This window comes from Pygocentrus nattereri, chromosome 26 (assembly GCF_015220715.1).
Source record: "Pygocentrus nattereri isolate fPygNat1 chromosome 26, fPygNat1.pri, whole genome shotgun sequence".
NCBI lineage: Eukaryota > Metazoa > Chordata > Actinopteri > Characiformes > Serrasalmidae > Pygocentrus > Pygocentrus nattereri.
In genome coordinates, this window is record NC_051236.1 from 11,052,419 (window position 1) to 11,068,888 (window position 16,470).

A 16,470-nucleotide genomic window follows, 5' to 3' on the forward strand; every position below is an offset into this window, starting at 1 on the left:
TGCTTTTTAAACATTTTCAGTGTTTATCACAATGGAACCAAAACTGTTCATTTTGATAACTCATAATGTGAAATTTTCATACTATCTCTGTTACTAACTGAGGTGACTGACGTAGTTGACTGGTTGCTTAATCTCACTATATTCAGGTTCTTTTGGAGGGTAAATTCAGCAATGATGACAACTCACTTCATGACAAAGCGGTAACCTTCCTCTCGCTGAAGCTGCGATTGGTGAATATCTTGATTGGTGCCCTGCAAACAGAGACAGATCCCATCAATACACAGATGATATTAGGTTTGTTTCCTCAATAGTTCTGTTTATGAATTTTGTTGATTTTAGTGTGTGTTGATAATGTTTGGCTGTTATATAGTTAGAATCTTGCAACTATTAGCACTTTTGGATAAGTTTATTAGATCTTTGTCCATCATCCTCTCTTATAGAGCCATTGAGATGGTTAAATGTATGTTATGTTTTCATTTCACAGCTGCAATGCTGAATATTGTTCAGGATTCAGCACTTTTGGAATCTATAGGTGCCCAAGCTGAAGTAGTAAGTTGACTACATTTCTCCTTATACTCGTAATCAGTAAGTAAGCACTGCTGTGCATTGTGGTATCTATGGAGTGTGGTGTCTATACTACAGGAAAAGTAAAATGTATGTAGCGCTGTCTTCTGTTTTTTGCCATGTGAAGGGAAGTGTGGATGGAAGTCATTCTTTGGCTAAGAGCCATAGTCGCAATAACAGTGGAATCAGTAATGCCAGTGCAGGCAGCTCAGAGGCCACAACTCCTGACAGCGAGAGACCCGCCCAGGCATTGCTGCGAGACTACGGTAAGTCCTCAGAGACTCAGTGCTGGCCTTTTGGCTAAAACAGGTTATAGATGATTCAGAAAAGACAGACTTGGCAGCTGTCTTCACCTGGTCATGCTTATTGTTTCTTTAGAGATAAATGGGACGTTCTCATGAAATGCATGGATTGTCTCAAATGGACTTCATGTTACACACTTTGTTTTTCTGAAGTTTGTCTGAATATTGTGAACGTACGGTATGCTTTGCAGTGCTTTTTGTCTACAAGGCATGGTGTCTTTTTAAATGTTGCACGCAATGTCTTAAATGGGCTAGTTGTTTGAGTCTGTATGTAGCAGGTGATCTAGCGTAAGAACCAAAACTTCACTTTAAATACAACCCCAATTCCATTGAAGTTGGGACATTGTGTAAAACATAAATAAAAACGGAACATGATGATTTGCAAATCCTTTTCAACCTATATTCAGTTGAATACACCACGAAGACAAGTTCAAACGGATAAGCTTTATTATTTTTTGCAAATATTCACTCTTTTTGAATTTGATGCCTGCAACACGTTCCAAAGAAGTTGGGACGCAGCAACAAAAGACTGGGAAAGTTGAGGAATGCTCAAAAAACATCTGTTTGGAACATTCCACAGGTGAACAGGTTAATTGGAAACAGGTGAGTGTCATGATTGGGTATAAAGGGAGCATCCCTGAAATGCTCAGTCGTTCACAAGCAAGGATGGGGTGAGGTTCACCACTTTGTGAACAACTGTGTGAGCAAATAGACCAACAGTTTAAGAACAACGTTTCTCAATTGCAAAGAATTTAGGGATTTCATCATCTACAGTCCATAATATCATCAAAAGATTCAGAGAATCTGGAGAAATCTCTGCAAGTAAGCAGCAAGGCAGAAAACCAACACTGAATGCCCGTGACCTTCGATCCCTCAGGCGGCACTGCATTAAAAACCCCACGTCATTCTGTAACGGATAGAAAACCACTGTCAGTGAACACAGTTTGTCGCTCCATCTACAAGTGCAAGTTAAAACTCTGCCCAGCAAAGTGAAAGCCAGATATCAACAACACCCAGAAACACCGCCGGCTTCTGTGGGCCTGAGCTCATCTGAGATGGACTGACGCAAAGTGGAAAAGTGTCCTGTGGTCTGACGAGTCCACATTTCAAATTGTTTTTGGAAATCATGGACGTTGTGTCCTCCGGGCCAAAGAGGAAAAGGACTGTCCGAATTGTTATCAGTGTAAAGTTCAAAAGCCAGCATCTCTGATGGTGTGGGGGTGTGTTAGTGCCCATGGTATGGGTAGCTTGTGCATCTGTGAAGGCCCCATTAATGCTGAAAGGTACATACAGGTTTTGGAGCAACATATGCTGCCGTCCAAGCAACGTCTTTTTCAGGGACGTCCCTGCTTATTTCAGCAAGACAATGCCAAGCCACATTCTGCACGTGTTACAACAGCATGCCTTCATAGTAAAAGAGTTTGGGTACTAGACTGGCCTGGGTGCAGTCCAGACCTGTCTCCCATTGAAAATGTGTGGCGCATTATGAAACGCAAAATATGACAACGGAGACCCCGGACTGAAGTTGTACATCAAACAATAATGGGAAAGAATTCCACCCACAAAGCTTCAACAATTAGTGTCCTCAGTTCCCAAGCACTTATTGAGTGGTATTGAGTGGTAAACATGCCCCTGTCCCAACTTCTTTGGAACGTGTAGCAGGCATCAAATTCAGAAAGAGTGAATATTTGCAAAAAACAATAAAGTTTATCCGTTTGAACATTAAATATCTTGTCTTTATAGTGTATTCAAGTGAATATAGGTTGAAAAGAATTTGCAAATCATCGTATTCTGTTCTTATTTGTTTTACACAACGTCCCAACTTCATTGGAATTGGGGTTGTATATGACCTTTTTTATATTCATACTTTTTTTTATTTTAGAATGCCATGTTCATCTGATCATTGATGTTGATAGTGATGCACCTGATCTGATACACTAACTCAGGATTAGCACTGATGCTAAACAGATTGTGACCAGATGAGACAGTTCTACTTTCTATCCTCTTTTTAGACACAGATACGCTAAAATAGAACCATGTTTTTCGATACGATTTATCCATCAAATGTTCACTTTTGTGTTTTTAGTAATGGCTCTGTGAAGTGATGCAGCAGGTCAGATTAAAAGGCTAACTTTAGAGAACATGACAGCACATCAGAATAAAAGCCCTGTGCAGTAGTGCTTCACTAATTCTGCTGTGCTTCATGTCAGTTTCATCAGCAACTATTTCAGGCTTTTGCATTTTCATCAATTTAATGTAGGACAGAAAAATAGTCATTTTGGTGTGATTTGGATGTTTTTCAAGATGTCTACCATGATCAGTTAGATTTTGAGACCTTAAAATAAATTGGAAGAATATGATTTAATATGAAGTAATATGAATCCCAGTGAACCTCATTTTAAAAAGTCCTTGATTAATAAGAATTTTTTAAAAATTCACATCAATTTTCAATACACTCTTCAGTTTTAACAGCATGTGTTTATGGAAATATCATGGAAATGTTTTTCTCACTTTTTTAAGTAAAAGAGTTTGTTGCAGTACATAAAGAAGTTCCAAAATGTATTGTTCACGCCCCTGGCCAGACTGTCTCTGTATGGAAGCTATGCTGCGAAAGCAGCCTGTTACGACTATTTTTGTGATGTTGCTTTATCATGACGTTCACATTTATCCACCTAATTTGGCTGTAGCAGTTTAGCCATTTCCAGTACTGTTGAAGCTATATGGAATATTTCTACCTACACTGCTTTTTGAATGAGGCACAGTACAGGGCATCCAAGCAGAGCAGAAGGCATATATCAATTTTGAAGGAACAATAACAAAAGCTTGTTTAATTCTAAGAGATAAAAAAAGTTGGAAAATGTCAGTGTAAAAATAAATTATGATTGTTTTCGGTACATAAACATGCACAAATGTCAGAAGTGGACTCCAAGAAAGAAAATCAAATACAAGAAGAATATAGAATATGGGCCCTTTTTAAATTACGCAATGTCAATAAAGTTGAATTCTGTTCTATTCTATTCTATTAGTGAAAAAGTAGTCAGATGTCCTCTGTATCAGCTGGTATCCTGAGGTTAGATAATTGAATCTGTATCAAGAGACAAAGTCAGATCGGTGCATCCCTAGATGTTGATGTGTACGAATGACATAGTGTAGCGTGTGCAGTTAGTGTATGTATGTTAGAATACATGCATGTGTGCATACGTGTGCTTGTATGTATGACATTACCACTGCTGGCTGCTGGCTGTGTGTCTGTGCTTGGCTTGGCGTGTGTGTGTGTGACTAACCCGCTCTCTGTGGCGTGCTGTGTGTTATATCCCAGCTCTCCACACAGACACGGCGGCTGGCCTGCTGATCCGCAGCATACATCTGGTCACCCAAAGACTAAACTCACAGTGGAGACCTGACATGAGCATCTCGCTCGCCGCTCTCGAGCTTCTCGCCGGCCTTGCCAAGGTGCGTGGAACTATTTTGTGATATGATGGCAGCATTGGTTGTCAAAAGTTTGGGGGCACCTAGTTTTTCAAAACAGCCCGTTATTTTTTTGTTGTACAAAAACTTAGATTATTTTGTGAATGTTTATGACCGTACTGCTTGTGTGCTGTGTTTTTGTTGTTAGGTGAAGGCGAGTGTGGAGTCATCGGATCGTAAGCGGGCTGTCAGTTCAGTTTGTGGCTATATTGTGTACCAGTGCAGTAGACCTGCTCCCCTCCACTCTAGAGACCTGCACTCTATGATCGTAGCTGCATTCCAGTGCCTCTGTGTGTGGCTCACAGAACATCCTGACATGCTCAATGAGAAGGTCTGTACATCCAGTTGATCAAGTTAAGGTTGTAGAAGCAGTGACTGCTATCATAGTAATATAATGAGCTAAAAACAGGTTTTGTTTGTCTTCTGTCTCTGTTTTCTTTGGGATAATAATAATTTAATTTTAGTTTCTATGATATGTGATGCTTCATAGTTCATATGTGATGTTCGTAGTATGATCAAGTGCATATCTGCTGTCTTTTTGTTTTGCAGGATTGCCTAATAGAGGTGCTAGAAATTGTGGAACTTGGCATCTCGGGCAGCAAGTCAAAGACAGGTGAACAGGAAGTGAGGTATAAAGGTGACAAAGAGCATAACCCTGCCTCCATGAGGGTCAAAGACGCGGCCGAAGCCACATTGTCGTGGTAAGTTTGACATGCTGTAAAGTGAGATATGGTTATAATAAAACTGGTAGTCAATGAAATAGACTATCAGTGTTTTTCACACAAAAAGAAACATTTTCTGGTGGACTCTTTACTGGTTTCTGTTCAGATACATGCACTTTCCCCTTAGCTACAAAAAGAAAAGACCTTTGATGATTGAACCAACGCCTTTTTGTCATGTGACAGAGCTTTGAGATTTAGGAACTGATATTTATACAGTAATTGCAGTAAGTGCAGATGTTGCTGAACCAATTTTATTTGCCATATCGCTCAGTTCTCTGTTCTGTTCTCTTCTGTTCCAGTATAATGCAGGTGGTGGGGGCTTTCCCATCCCCAAGCGGCCCTGCCTCCCCCTGCAGCCTGCTAAATGAGGACACGCTAATTAAATACTCCAGGCTGACGTCCACCTCTCACAGTAACTTTAGATACTATGTCCTCGACAATTCAGTCATTCTGGCCATGCTGGAGCAGCCCCTCGGCAATGAGCAGAGTGAGTAAAGCATATTAAGCTTACGTATGCTGGGATGATGCTGCAGATGTATGTATATTGTGTGTAGAATAAATGAAAACTAGTGTTATTAGCTTACAGAAGTTAGATTTTTAAATAATAAAATTCTGTTTTTAATATTAATGTTGACGGCTTAGTGATGATTTAAAAAGTTATACCTAGAAATGATTTATGGCAGTGGCCATCAAAGAAATAATGAGAGAAAAGTTTTTACCATACAGTGAAGATGATGTCACAGCTGTGCATGTGTGTTTGCTCAGACCCCTGTCCATCTGTCACAATGCTCATCCGAGGCATGTGTGGTCGTCATGCCTGGACCATGCAACTGTTCCATCAGCCTCGAGGGGCCAGGGCCAATCAGAAGGTAATATATATCCTCACAAATAGTTAGGTCATTAATATACTTAAAACATTAATATACTAAAAACAATCATAGTGAAAGGCTCATTTCAGTGTATACAATACAATGTAATACATCTTACATACAACAAAGCTGTTCTTTCAAATAAAACACAGTGAACGAAAATACTGTAGACCAGTTTCTCATTTTCAGTGTCCCTCATCCTACAGCAGGTGTTTGTTCCAGAGGGTCGGCCAACTCCCAAAAATGACGTGGGGATTCGGTTTAATGTTAAGCACAGACCGTTCCCAGAAGAGGTGGACAAGATTCCGTTTGTGAAAGCTGACCTAAGCATTCCAGACCTGCATGATATAGTGGATAAGGAGGTAAGAATGATCTCACCTTTGGACGTTAAAATGACAGTTTTGTGCTTTTTGGGGTTATCAGCGTAAAAGTATTTGATGAAATAACCGTGACATTGTACATGCATTGTTTAAATAAGACCAGAATTGGTTGAGCTGTGTTTTTTGACTGTCAGGAATCCTACATGTCCTGTGCTACAGCCTTGAAGTACTCAGATTCTGTTGTGAGTTTGAACACGAGTGTGGGGATGTGGTGCGCTGTCACAAATTGCTCATCTCGGTGTACACACAATAATTACTTGCTTTGCTGTTATTATGGGCACACTGAAGACAAAGACTTTGTAATTTGCCAGTTAAATTAAGCAGCTGCATTTAACAGCATTAACACAAATTATATTGGGATCATGTTTGAAAATAGAGACAGGACCACTTGTTGAGGAATATTGGTCACGTAAAGTGGTTTTCATTTTTAACTTTAGATTAATGTTTAATTGTTTCAAGGGCTTTTCACACTTGATTTTTGATTTTTATGGACAAAAACAGATTTTGACGCACTGAAAACTTTGTTCAGTGTGAAATACGCTATGAACATCAAGCAAAATTTACATTTACATCATTTGGCAGATGCTCTTATCCAGAGCAATGTACAATTTGATCATTTTATGCAGGTAGGCAAAGGTAGTGTTAGGAGTCTTGCCCATAGTCTTACCACCTATTGGTATAGTGTTGGGTGCTCGCGCAAGCAGGGAATTGAGCCCTAGTCTACAGTGTAGAAGGCAGAATTGTACACCATACCAACCACCAACCAACCAGTAATGATAAAGTTAGAATTTTTAGTCAGTGCAACTCAGAAGGACTAGACGCTTGCTATTGGCCCATTCTGATTTAAAAAAAAGAAGAAAAAAAAAAAAACTGATTTGGCTTAGCGCACTGAGCTGAAAGGAGCAAACAGAACAAACTACAAAAGCCACCATGAACCTAAAGACATTCATTTTAATGTGTATGTATTTAAAAGTTAATGTTTTATTATATATATTGTTTAATTATATATATTGTGAAAATCCACTGTTAAGAGGCCTTTAGGGGTTTGTGCCCATTATAGCTGAAATACTAGATATATTGAAAATGTGACTATAAAATATGTATATAAGGTATATGTGGGTGTGGATAGGCGGGCAAGGTTCACAGTTTGGTCTAAGCTGGCAGTGGTGTGTTTGTGTTTTGTGTTTGTTTTAGGTGACAGATATTATGGTGAACATGATCAAAGCCACCTTTATGTGTCATTTAATGGGAAAAGGGAATTTTCTTTCTTAGAATTTCAGTAGAAAGGATACATTTTTGTTTATTAATCCTTTCATTGTTTTCAGAGTATGTTAGAAAGAGAATGTGGGTAGTCAGTATTTACTGTCTCATAAACCACTTCTTATGTTGCGTATTAAATGTATTAAGCCATTCAGGGGTACTTTCACTTAGCCAATGTGTGCATATGTTTCAGCTGGAGCTGCAGCATGATAAGCTGCGTGGTGTGATGGTGAAGCAGATGGAGTATGAGACCGCTTTGGAGCACTATACTGAGGATCTGTGGAGGAATAAACCCTTCCCTGATCCACTGACCGACTGTAAACCTCCTCCTCCAGCACAGGAGTTCCAAACTGCTCGCCTCTTTCTTTCACACTTTGGCTTCCTGTCGCTAGAGGCCCTCAAGGTATTGGAAGCTATCAGACTTAACCCCTCCTCCCTTTCTTAGCAGTGTTTTCTCTTTAAGCCTTATGCTTTGGTTTAGTCTGTATTATACTCTCTTTTATGCAGCATATTCCCATTTAGCCTACACAGCACTTTGCAAAATCAGAGACCACCAATTTGATTATCGAATTTCTAGTCAAAATCTGCCATCAAGTTTTTTCAGTGTCAGAAAAAGCAGGAAACATATACTTAACAAAAAACAAATGCCTCACACTCTAAATAGATTAAATCTGTCAGTGTTTATTTGTCCTCTTTACTTTTGTGCTCCACCGACACTTTAACTCTTCCATCCTTCCTGTCTTCAAACCAGTGAGTTACAGCTGTGTCCTCCCAATAAAAGTTCCCAAAGGAGTCACTGACACCCCTTCAGACAAACGATCTCAGCAGTTACCCATGCACACCTTCACTGCCTTGCAGAATTCTGCATCCAAAATGGTTAAAAGAGATTCAAAGGAGATTAGCTGTAGGAGTTCAGTTCAGTTGCACAAGGAAAGGCAAAGGAAAACAAACAAATGGGAAAAAAAAAAACAAGAGTTTCCAAAATTGGAGCTCAAAATATGATTAAAAGATACAGGGAAAATGGGACTCCTAACAACTTTGCAAAACTTGGTAGAAAATAAATTTTATTAAATAGATAAACAGCACTTAAAGCTTTCATTTTTGAGAGAGAGGAGAAAATTAAGATCCACTTTTGCTTCATTTCTGAAAAAAATCACATGTTTCTGTTCATCCTTCAACGCTTTGAGGCTGTGTAGCTGTCAAGAGAATGTTCCTGAGAAAAGAACTAGATTGGAAGGAGAACCAGTGAAATTCAGCATATGAGATGTGGTTTTATCGATTGATGAGTCTAAATTTTTAATGTTACTCAGATTATGAGAAGCAGAAAATATAACCAACTCAACACTGAACTTAACTGTGGAAAAATACCCCTGTAGATTTCTTTGAAAACAGAAACTCACACAAATAATGTAAGCAATAATAAAGCCAAAAACTGGACACACTATATAGAAAAAAAGAAAATAGATATTATATTGAATTGTTAAGGCATCAGTGAATTATTCAGTTAAATATAGGTTTTCTGCTTTTTCCTGGATCTGAAAATACCTTATATTTGAATTGAAAGGGTGGTCGCTGATTTTGCACAGTACTATACATAATAGGTGTTCTCTTATTTAGAGGATAGCTTATTGTCATATATGTTGTTTTTCCTTTTGTGTGTGCCTTTTTTATTTGTATGTGTTATTTTATTTTACTGCTTTTTGTCGCTGAATGTTTTTTGCTTTGCTTTAAATTTGTAACATTCCAGACTGATTGTTTTGCTGATGCTGCAGAAAATGCAAAAATAATCAAACTAGTGAATAATATTAGACCAGCAACTGGGGTGTGTTATTTTATGTGTGTATATTTTGTTTCCAGGAACCAGGTAATAGCCGTTTGCCTCCTCACCTCATTGCTCTAGACTCAACTATGTCAGGCTTCTTTGATGACATCGGCTACCTAGACTTGTTGCCATGCCGTCCCTGTGACACAGTTTTTATCTTCTACATGAAGGCAGGACAGAAGAGCAGCCAAGAGGTAAGTCAGTGGCAGGTCATAGCAGTGCACCTTCTTTAAGCCACCAGTGGCATTTAAACAACTTATAAGGAGAAAGTGTTTGTCCTATTAAAGTTTTTGTCTGTGGTACACTGAGTTTGTGTGTATTTGCAGATCTTGAGAAATGTAGAGTCTTCTGCGAATGTGCAGCCACATTTTGTGGAGCTTCTCTTGTCTCTGGGCTGGCCAGTTGAAGTAGGACAACACCCAGGCTGGACTGGGAGTGTGTATACTAGCTGGACCATCAACACATCCAATGGCACTGATACACCAGGTACACACTTCGGTCAGCAATCCGAATTCGGCTTTCCACTGTATAATTCTAATGCAGAAGATGTTCATGGTGATGAGGTATAATTTTCTGTCTGTCAGGCTGGTACTACTGACATTATTGATTTAAATATTGATTTAAAGAGTTTTTTTGGTCCCTTTTCTTGCTGCAGATGAGTGTGTGGCTGTGGGAGACACTGGAGTTGGGATTTTTAATGGAGAGAAAAGGGTTCTCTACTATGCTGATGCCCTCACTGAAATAGCTTTTGTGGTGCCCTCACTCAGTGACTCCTCTGGTAAATATGGAGCCTTCAGAGCTTTAATTTCTTGTATGTTCATGTTTTTATTCTTGCAATGATCAGTGGCTACTCCCGAGTGATAATATTAATAATAATAATGATAATAATAATACATTTTTCAGGTAGACAGATATAATAGTTTGCACTCACCAATCAGGGCCACCAAGCCAGTGAATCTTCTTAATTAACAAACGTATGCCTCAGTATAAAAAATGAGTGATCTATTGCTTTGAAAAAGGAGAAATGTATTAAAAACTTCACAATAATAAAGTATACATTGCTACCACATCAACTATTGTGGGACTAATGTTAACACTACAGCTGACAAAATCTGATTTGCCTTTAGTTCTGTATCTGACCAAACAGACTCTGGATCTCACGCAGCACAGTGTAAAATACTCGTTTTGTTATTAATAGTAGATATTTGTGAATATGTTCAAATTCAATTAGTCTGGTGGGGCACCAGTCAGTAGTAAGGAAAATGAAATAACTGCTGAATAAAAATATTTTGAGTCTGTGTAGTAGTGTTAAATACATGTTAATTAAGTAAAATAAAAAAATCATACTTAAATCTAGTGTTTTAATTTAGTGTTAACTAAACTGATAATTAAAATGCATTAAGAATTGTGTGTATGTTTGTGTTTCCCCACGATGGCATGTTTAGCGGAGTCATCAGAGAACAGTTTCCCCACAGCAGACTCTGATTCTCAGATGGAGCTGCTGCCAAGCCTGCTGAAACAACCCAACCTCACATTGGAGCTCTTCCCCAACCACTCGGACAACATGGGCCCTACACAACGGGTAAACATGTACACGTGCACCATGGTGACCATATTTAGAGCCAGCCATTTTTCCAGAAGAGAAATTGGTATTACAGAAACTTGCACAGTTGCAGACCTAGTGTAAGAAAGTTAGAATTTGGCACTGCGTACTGCAGGGAAACAATTTGCTGATGTTTTTTCCCATAGCAGAAATCCCTGTACAGCAAACAAGATTCTCTTTTTGCGTGTCTGCCCTTGACACATCCAATAACATGTTTCAAAGGCAGGACATCCACAATATCAGCACAGTGTCTGAGTCAAAAACACAGTTGGGATATATGTGTTTCTTTACTGTATTGTGTAACGATTGGTCTCTTTGTGTCAGTCTCCCACAGTGAAGAGTAAGAAGCTGCCATCAGGCAGAAGTATACCTCCTCTGGGTCCAGAGACTAAAGTACTGGTAGTCTGGGTGGAGCGATATGATGACATTGGTAAGAGAAAAAAGGAACAAAAATGGTTGTGCATTGGAGAGACTACTGCTGAGAGGATATGAATCCAAAATAAGACATAATAAATACAGGTTTTGTAATGATCTTTATTATGATGACATTGTGATTTAGGGTCTGTATATTGGAAAACGTTTTCTTTGCTTTATTGAAATATTCTAGTTTGATGTAATGTGTAAACACTGTTAAAGTTTCAAAACAATTTAGCCCCACTCATTCACATTAAAATGATAAGTGTTTTAGCCCAGACTGCTTTTTGAATAAGGCACAATACAAGGTAACCAATCAGAACAGAGCTCATGTACAAATCTTAGTCTAATAGGCACAGTATATATGCTGTTTTATTCTGTGGACTAACTGTCACATCATCAGAACAATTTGTGACATAGAACTTATAAGCGGATCTTAGAGGTGAAAAAATAAAATTCAGAAAAAAAAAAAGAAAAATGTGTATGCGGATATCAGACAGCAGTTTTGTGGCTGCTCGCTATTGTTTAAAATAATAACAATAGTAATAATAACAATAATATGTTTACCTGTCAGACCATTATTCACAAATTAATCATTGCTGTTTGGAAGATTAAATAATTCAGTGTTTATTGGCTGAATAAAAACTCTCAGCCTCCCTCAGGAAGCATGTAGGGCTCTGAATGCATGGCTGTCTAGCTCTTTAAACCACATAACAATCTTTTAGTGAGCAGTCAATACAGGTCTTAAGCGTCTGACCTGAGTGTGATTTGTATCCTTGTAGAAAACTTCCCTGTGTCTGAGTTGTTGGCAGAGACCAGCACAGGAGTGGAGAGTGCGGTCAACAGTAGTGCTTCCAGGTCAGTATTCATAACTCTGATTTATACTGCTCATTAGTAGTTTGGGGATACTTTGCTTTATTTTGAAATTTTCTACTTTTTACTACACTTTATTATGTAAAGAAAATATATACCTGAATATGTACATTCAGCTTCATTTTCCTCAAAGTGTCTTTGAAGAAGTTTTGCCTTCTATTTGTTTATTTTTAAACTATTGGAAAAAACACAGCTTTATAACTCTTTTGGCCCAAAAAAAAAAAAAAGTAGAACCTAAGTGTCCCCAAACTTGTGAGGGTGGTGTGCATGTTTGGTGCATTTGATTTGATTTGTGTTGTATAAGTTTGTAAATTCTTTGTCTCAGACCCAGCTCCTCAGAGAAGGATGTCCCAGTCATTTTCATCCACCCACTGAAGACGGGTCTGTTCCGGATCAAGCTGCATGGAGCCATGGGGAAGTTCAGCATGGTCATCCCACTAGTGGATAACATGGTGGTCAGCAGGCGATCACTGGGTAGGCTTCTGTTTATGTGTCTGTTTACCAGTATCTGCTCACTCTTATTTGGCTTGACTGTTCTGGCTTGACCTGCTGATCTACAGCATGTCAAGATCATTAATTATCAGCATTGACAGCATAGCTGCAGTGTGCTTGAATGGCCGTGGACATGCATTCACATGTAAGTTGTGAGATGTAAAAAGCAGTTTTGCTGCACAAACTCAGGGCCTTAATGTCTGTTCTCACCAAGTATGAAAACTGATGCAATTTTTAACGTAGTTGAATCAAGTCTGTGCATTTTTCAATATTTTGAGAATACAAGAAGACTGAAAAAGGAGAAATGAGTATGGTTTTCTTGAGTTAAAGCAATGATGAATATCATTTTTCTATTAAGTACTGCAACTAAAAGACACATACAGAGTAAACCCCATTATGTTTACATCCTAAAAACTGCTTCTTAAACATGTGAAAAGATGCCTGGCATGGCTTTATTAGTTCAACAAGTCTGATGGTGGGTAAGAGAAAAGACAATGTTCTAAAGCCAGACGACAGATCAGGACCGATTCGAGACACGGACTAACTCTGCACATTAAAAGAAAAATAATTGTGAGAAAAATATAATTAGAAGGGAACTGTTAGCAATTGATATCAATCGTCTCCTCAAGCATACTAAGATATTTAGACTGTGGGCCAGTCGTAGGCTGGAGGTTAGGGAACCAGCACTGTGACCAGAAGCCCGGTCAATCCCCTTGTGTGACAAGCCATGACTGAAGTGCCCTTGCGCAAGGCATCTAACCCCCAATTGCTCCCCAGGTGCTGTGGATAGGGCTGCCCACCGCTCCGGGCAAGTGTGCTCACTGCCCCCTAGTGTGTGTGTTCACTAGTGTGCATGCATGTTTCACTGCACGGGTGGGTTAAATGCGGAGGTCTAATTCCAGTGTGCAAACACAGTTGGCAAAATGGTTCTAAAATCTAATTCTATACCAAGGCAAATGAAAATGATGACTGTAAAAGGTCGCTATGTTGAAAAGGTGATAAAGTTAATCACCATTATTCCCTAGCCTTTCAGCTTTGGTCTGCCATAAATTTTCTTTGACCTTTTTGCATTTTTATTGCCGCTCTGTTGTTTGTCATATAAGTTTTTGTTGCTTTATTAACATCTTGATGCACGTTTGCTTGGACTGCACCCGTGACAGTGGAGCTTTTATTGGTTAGCCTCATTTTGAGCACATCTGTACAAGACAGAAAATTTCACTGATTATGATTTAAAATTTTGTTGCAGTCTGTCAGTTTTCGACTTATTATGAAAGATGTAGGGCTTCAACAAATATTGGATAAAATCTGTAACCACATGCTTTTGCACAGGCAATTTACTTATTTATTTTTTTAAATAACCAGCTTGACAGGAAAGTTTTAACTTGACAGGAAAGCTTAACTATGTTATCCTCTGCTTTTTTCAGGCTTCCTAGTAAGACAGACGGTGATAAATGCTTGTCGGAGAAAGCGCCTGGAGAGCGATTCGTACAGTCCTCCTCATGTACGACGGAAACAGAAAATAGCTGAAATTGTTAACCGTTACCGGAACAAGCAGCTGGAACCTGAGTTCTACACATCACTGTTTCAGGAGGTCGGAGAGACTAGCCTCAACCCTTAAACATACACACAGAGGTTCTTCTCCATGATCGATGGGGAACTGCTGTTTTTTTTTTTTTTTGTTTTTGTTTTTGCCAAATGGCCATAGTCTCTCAGCTGTCAAAGGCTACAGCCATTGCCCCATGACAGCTTCCTAGCTGATCCAAACGCTGATGCCAGAATGGATGCTTTTTCCGTTTTTCTCATTACTGTATTTCATGTGCTTTTATTTTTACGTCATCCAAGACTGGAAAGGAGAAGGCATTAGATGCAAGATGAGACAATTTACTCTAAGAACACTATCCATAGTAAACACTAATGTCAGTGTCAGCAGTGGAGTTTAGATAGGTTGACTTTGGCTTTTCTCCTCCAGATATGTACACACACACGTCTGTGTTGATGCATAATGTTATTTTCTTTTCAAACTCAGGTGGTTTTACCATTCTTCATATGCATTGACATGGTCATGTAATTCAGTGCACTCCAACAAGCTGACCTCAGCTTTATCTCTCTCTCTCTCTCTCTCTCTCTCTCTCTCTCTCTCTCTCTCTCTCTCTCTCTCTCTCTCTCTCTCTCTCTCTCTCTCTCTCTCAAATATTGTCATCCGTGGACTTTGACTTCACAGAAGTCCTTATTAACGTTAATACTCCATTCAGAGAATGTTTGGATTTTTTCATTTTATGTATTTATCTAACGGTTGTGAAGATGACTTTAAAGGTCCTCCAAAGTGGTTGAGATTTTAAAGTCACTGACAAACTACTGATCACTCCAGTACTTGTAGAGATCCCAGACGTTTGGCGCTTACTATCGTCCTCCTTCAACTCTAGATTTGTGCAGTTAAACCTGTGGTGGGATTCGCTTGTCACCCTCACCAGCTAGTGTCTTTTAGTTCAGCTTGACTGTGATCCTTCCAAACACGATTTCAATTCAAACAGTCATAAGGGCTTCGATCCTTTATTTCCTCTTGTTTTTCATCCTATTTTATAAGTTATCTGGTAAATGTAGGTGCCACTAATTTTTCTTCTTTTGTAATTTCTGCTGGATGTCAGAAACACTGGTCTTTTTAGACGTTATTTTCATTTTTCATCCTTTTTTTTAGAAATATATATGAAAAAAAAAGATTATTTGATCCACAGGAAATCATGTTTCATCTCTCATTTAATGAGGGATGCTTGGCATGTCATTTTGTCTCTGTCATGTATTTTTGACATACAGCTTTTAAAACACAGGTCACTACAGAGAATAGTCGATTGAAAGGAATGACTGTTAAAACATTACTGTACCTGGTCCATGATGCTCATTCAGGTTAACCTGCTTTTTTCATTTTCTTTCATTTCCCTCCATTTAAAAAGAGAAAATGCCTTTAGTCAGTAAAGGACAAGTCTTGTGTTGCTCTTATGAGTCCCTTTCCTCACAATTGGAAAGTTTGATGTTGAGAGAACATCATAACCAGTTGACAAGTATTCCTAAGATAATGAATCACATCTGTTTTTGTGTCTGTAGAAAATCACAAAATTCCCAGCTGATGAAAATGAATATAGAATATCAGAATATAAACGACTTCAGCAAACCGCTTCTCAAGACTTGGACCTTTATTTGGTTGATTAGAGATGTGCTTTCTTCTTTATTTTCTTCTGTAAATATTTAAGGCATCGACTTTGTATAAAGTTGGACTTTACTTGTAAATATGAGGGTGTGAAGTTTCGCTCACTCATTCTATTAGGAAAGGCACAAAAAAGAACGCTCGTTTGTATTTATGCCTATCATATATGTGTCCTAAAGAAACACATTGGGTATTGAATGTAACACATGTAATGAAATAAAGATTTTAATTAACTTCTTATCATAAATCCCTGCTGGTTCTGCTTCTGGTTCACTCAGCTCCTGCCTTTCATCTGAGCTTTTTCATGAGTGTGTTCAGTTGGAAGAATTTCATTCTGACCACTTTTGTCCTGTGAAAAGAAAGGTTAGTTGGGGGCGGGAAAGGGTCCATGAGATTTGGAGGATTTTGTTCTTGCCATTTTTCTTAGTTTCTTAGTTTCTTTCTTAAAAGACATTTTGGAAATGGGTTCTTTTGAAAGCTTTACAGTTTGCTGCACATTGGG

General features: G+C 38.7%; 1 protein-coding gene across 6 annotated transcripts in view; it reads left to right on the forward strand.

Moving 5' to 3' along the window:
• The window catches only part of ralgapb (Ral GTPase activating protein non-catalytic subunit beta), a 37,238-nt gene extending 21,023 nt beyond the window's left edge, over positions 1–16,215 (forward strand). For 2 of the 6 annotated variants that reach the window (XM_017705230.2, XM_037534919.1), the window contains 18 exons: positions 147–294; positions 485–549; positions 692–830; positions 4,186–4,319; positions 4,483–4,665; positions 4,884–5,035; positions 5,356–5,543; positions 5,822–5,925; positions 6,132–6,287; positions 7,759–7,968; positions 9,423–9,581; positions 9,714–9,873; positions 10,043–10,165; positions 10,833–10,969; positions 11,315–11,420; positions 12,187–12,262; positions 12,603–12,751; positions 14,194–16,215. In XM_017705230.2, the coding sequence (XP_017560719.1) occupies positions 147–294; positions 485–549; positions 692–830; positions 4,186–4,319; positions 4,483–4,665; positions 4,884–5,035; positions 5,356–5,543; positions 5,822–5,925; positions 6,132–6,287; positions 7,759–7,968; positions 9,423–9,581; positions 9,714–9,873; positions 10,043–10,165; positions 10,833–10,969; positions 11,315–11,420; positions 12,187–12,262; positions 12,603–12,751; positions 14,194–14,387 (2,583 nt within the window). In that variant the 3' untranslated portion in view covers positions 14,388–16,215. The remainder of the gene's footprint in view (positions 1–146; positions 295–484; positions 550–691; positions 831–4,185; positions 4,320–4,482; positions 4,666–4,883; positions 5,036–5,355; positions 5,544–5,821; positions 5,926–6,131; positions 6,288–7,758; positions 7,969–9,422; positions 9,582–9,713; positions 9,874–10,042; positions 10,166–10,832; positions 10,970–11,314; positions 11,421–12,186; positions 12,263–12,602; positions 12,752–14,193) is intronic. The other 4 variants (XM_037534917.1, XM_017705231.2, XM_037534918.1 and 1 more) reach the window with 3 other exon arrangements.
• The last annotated feature ends 255 nt before the right edge of the window (positions 16,216–16,470 follow it).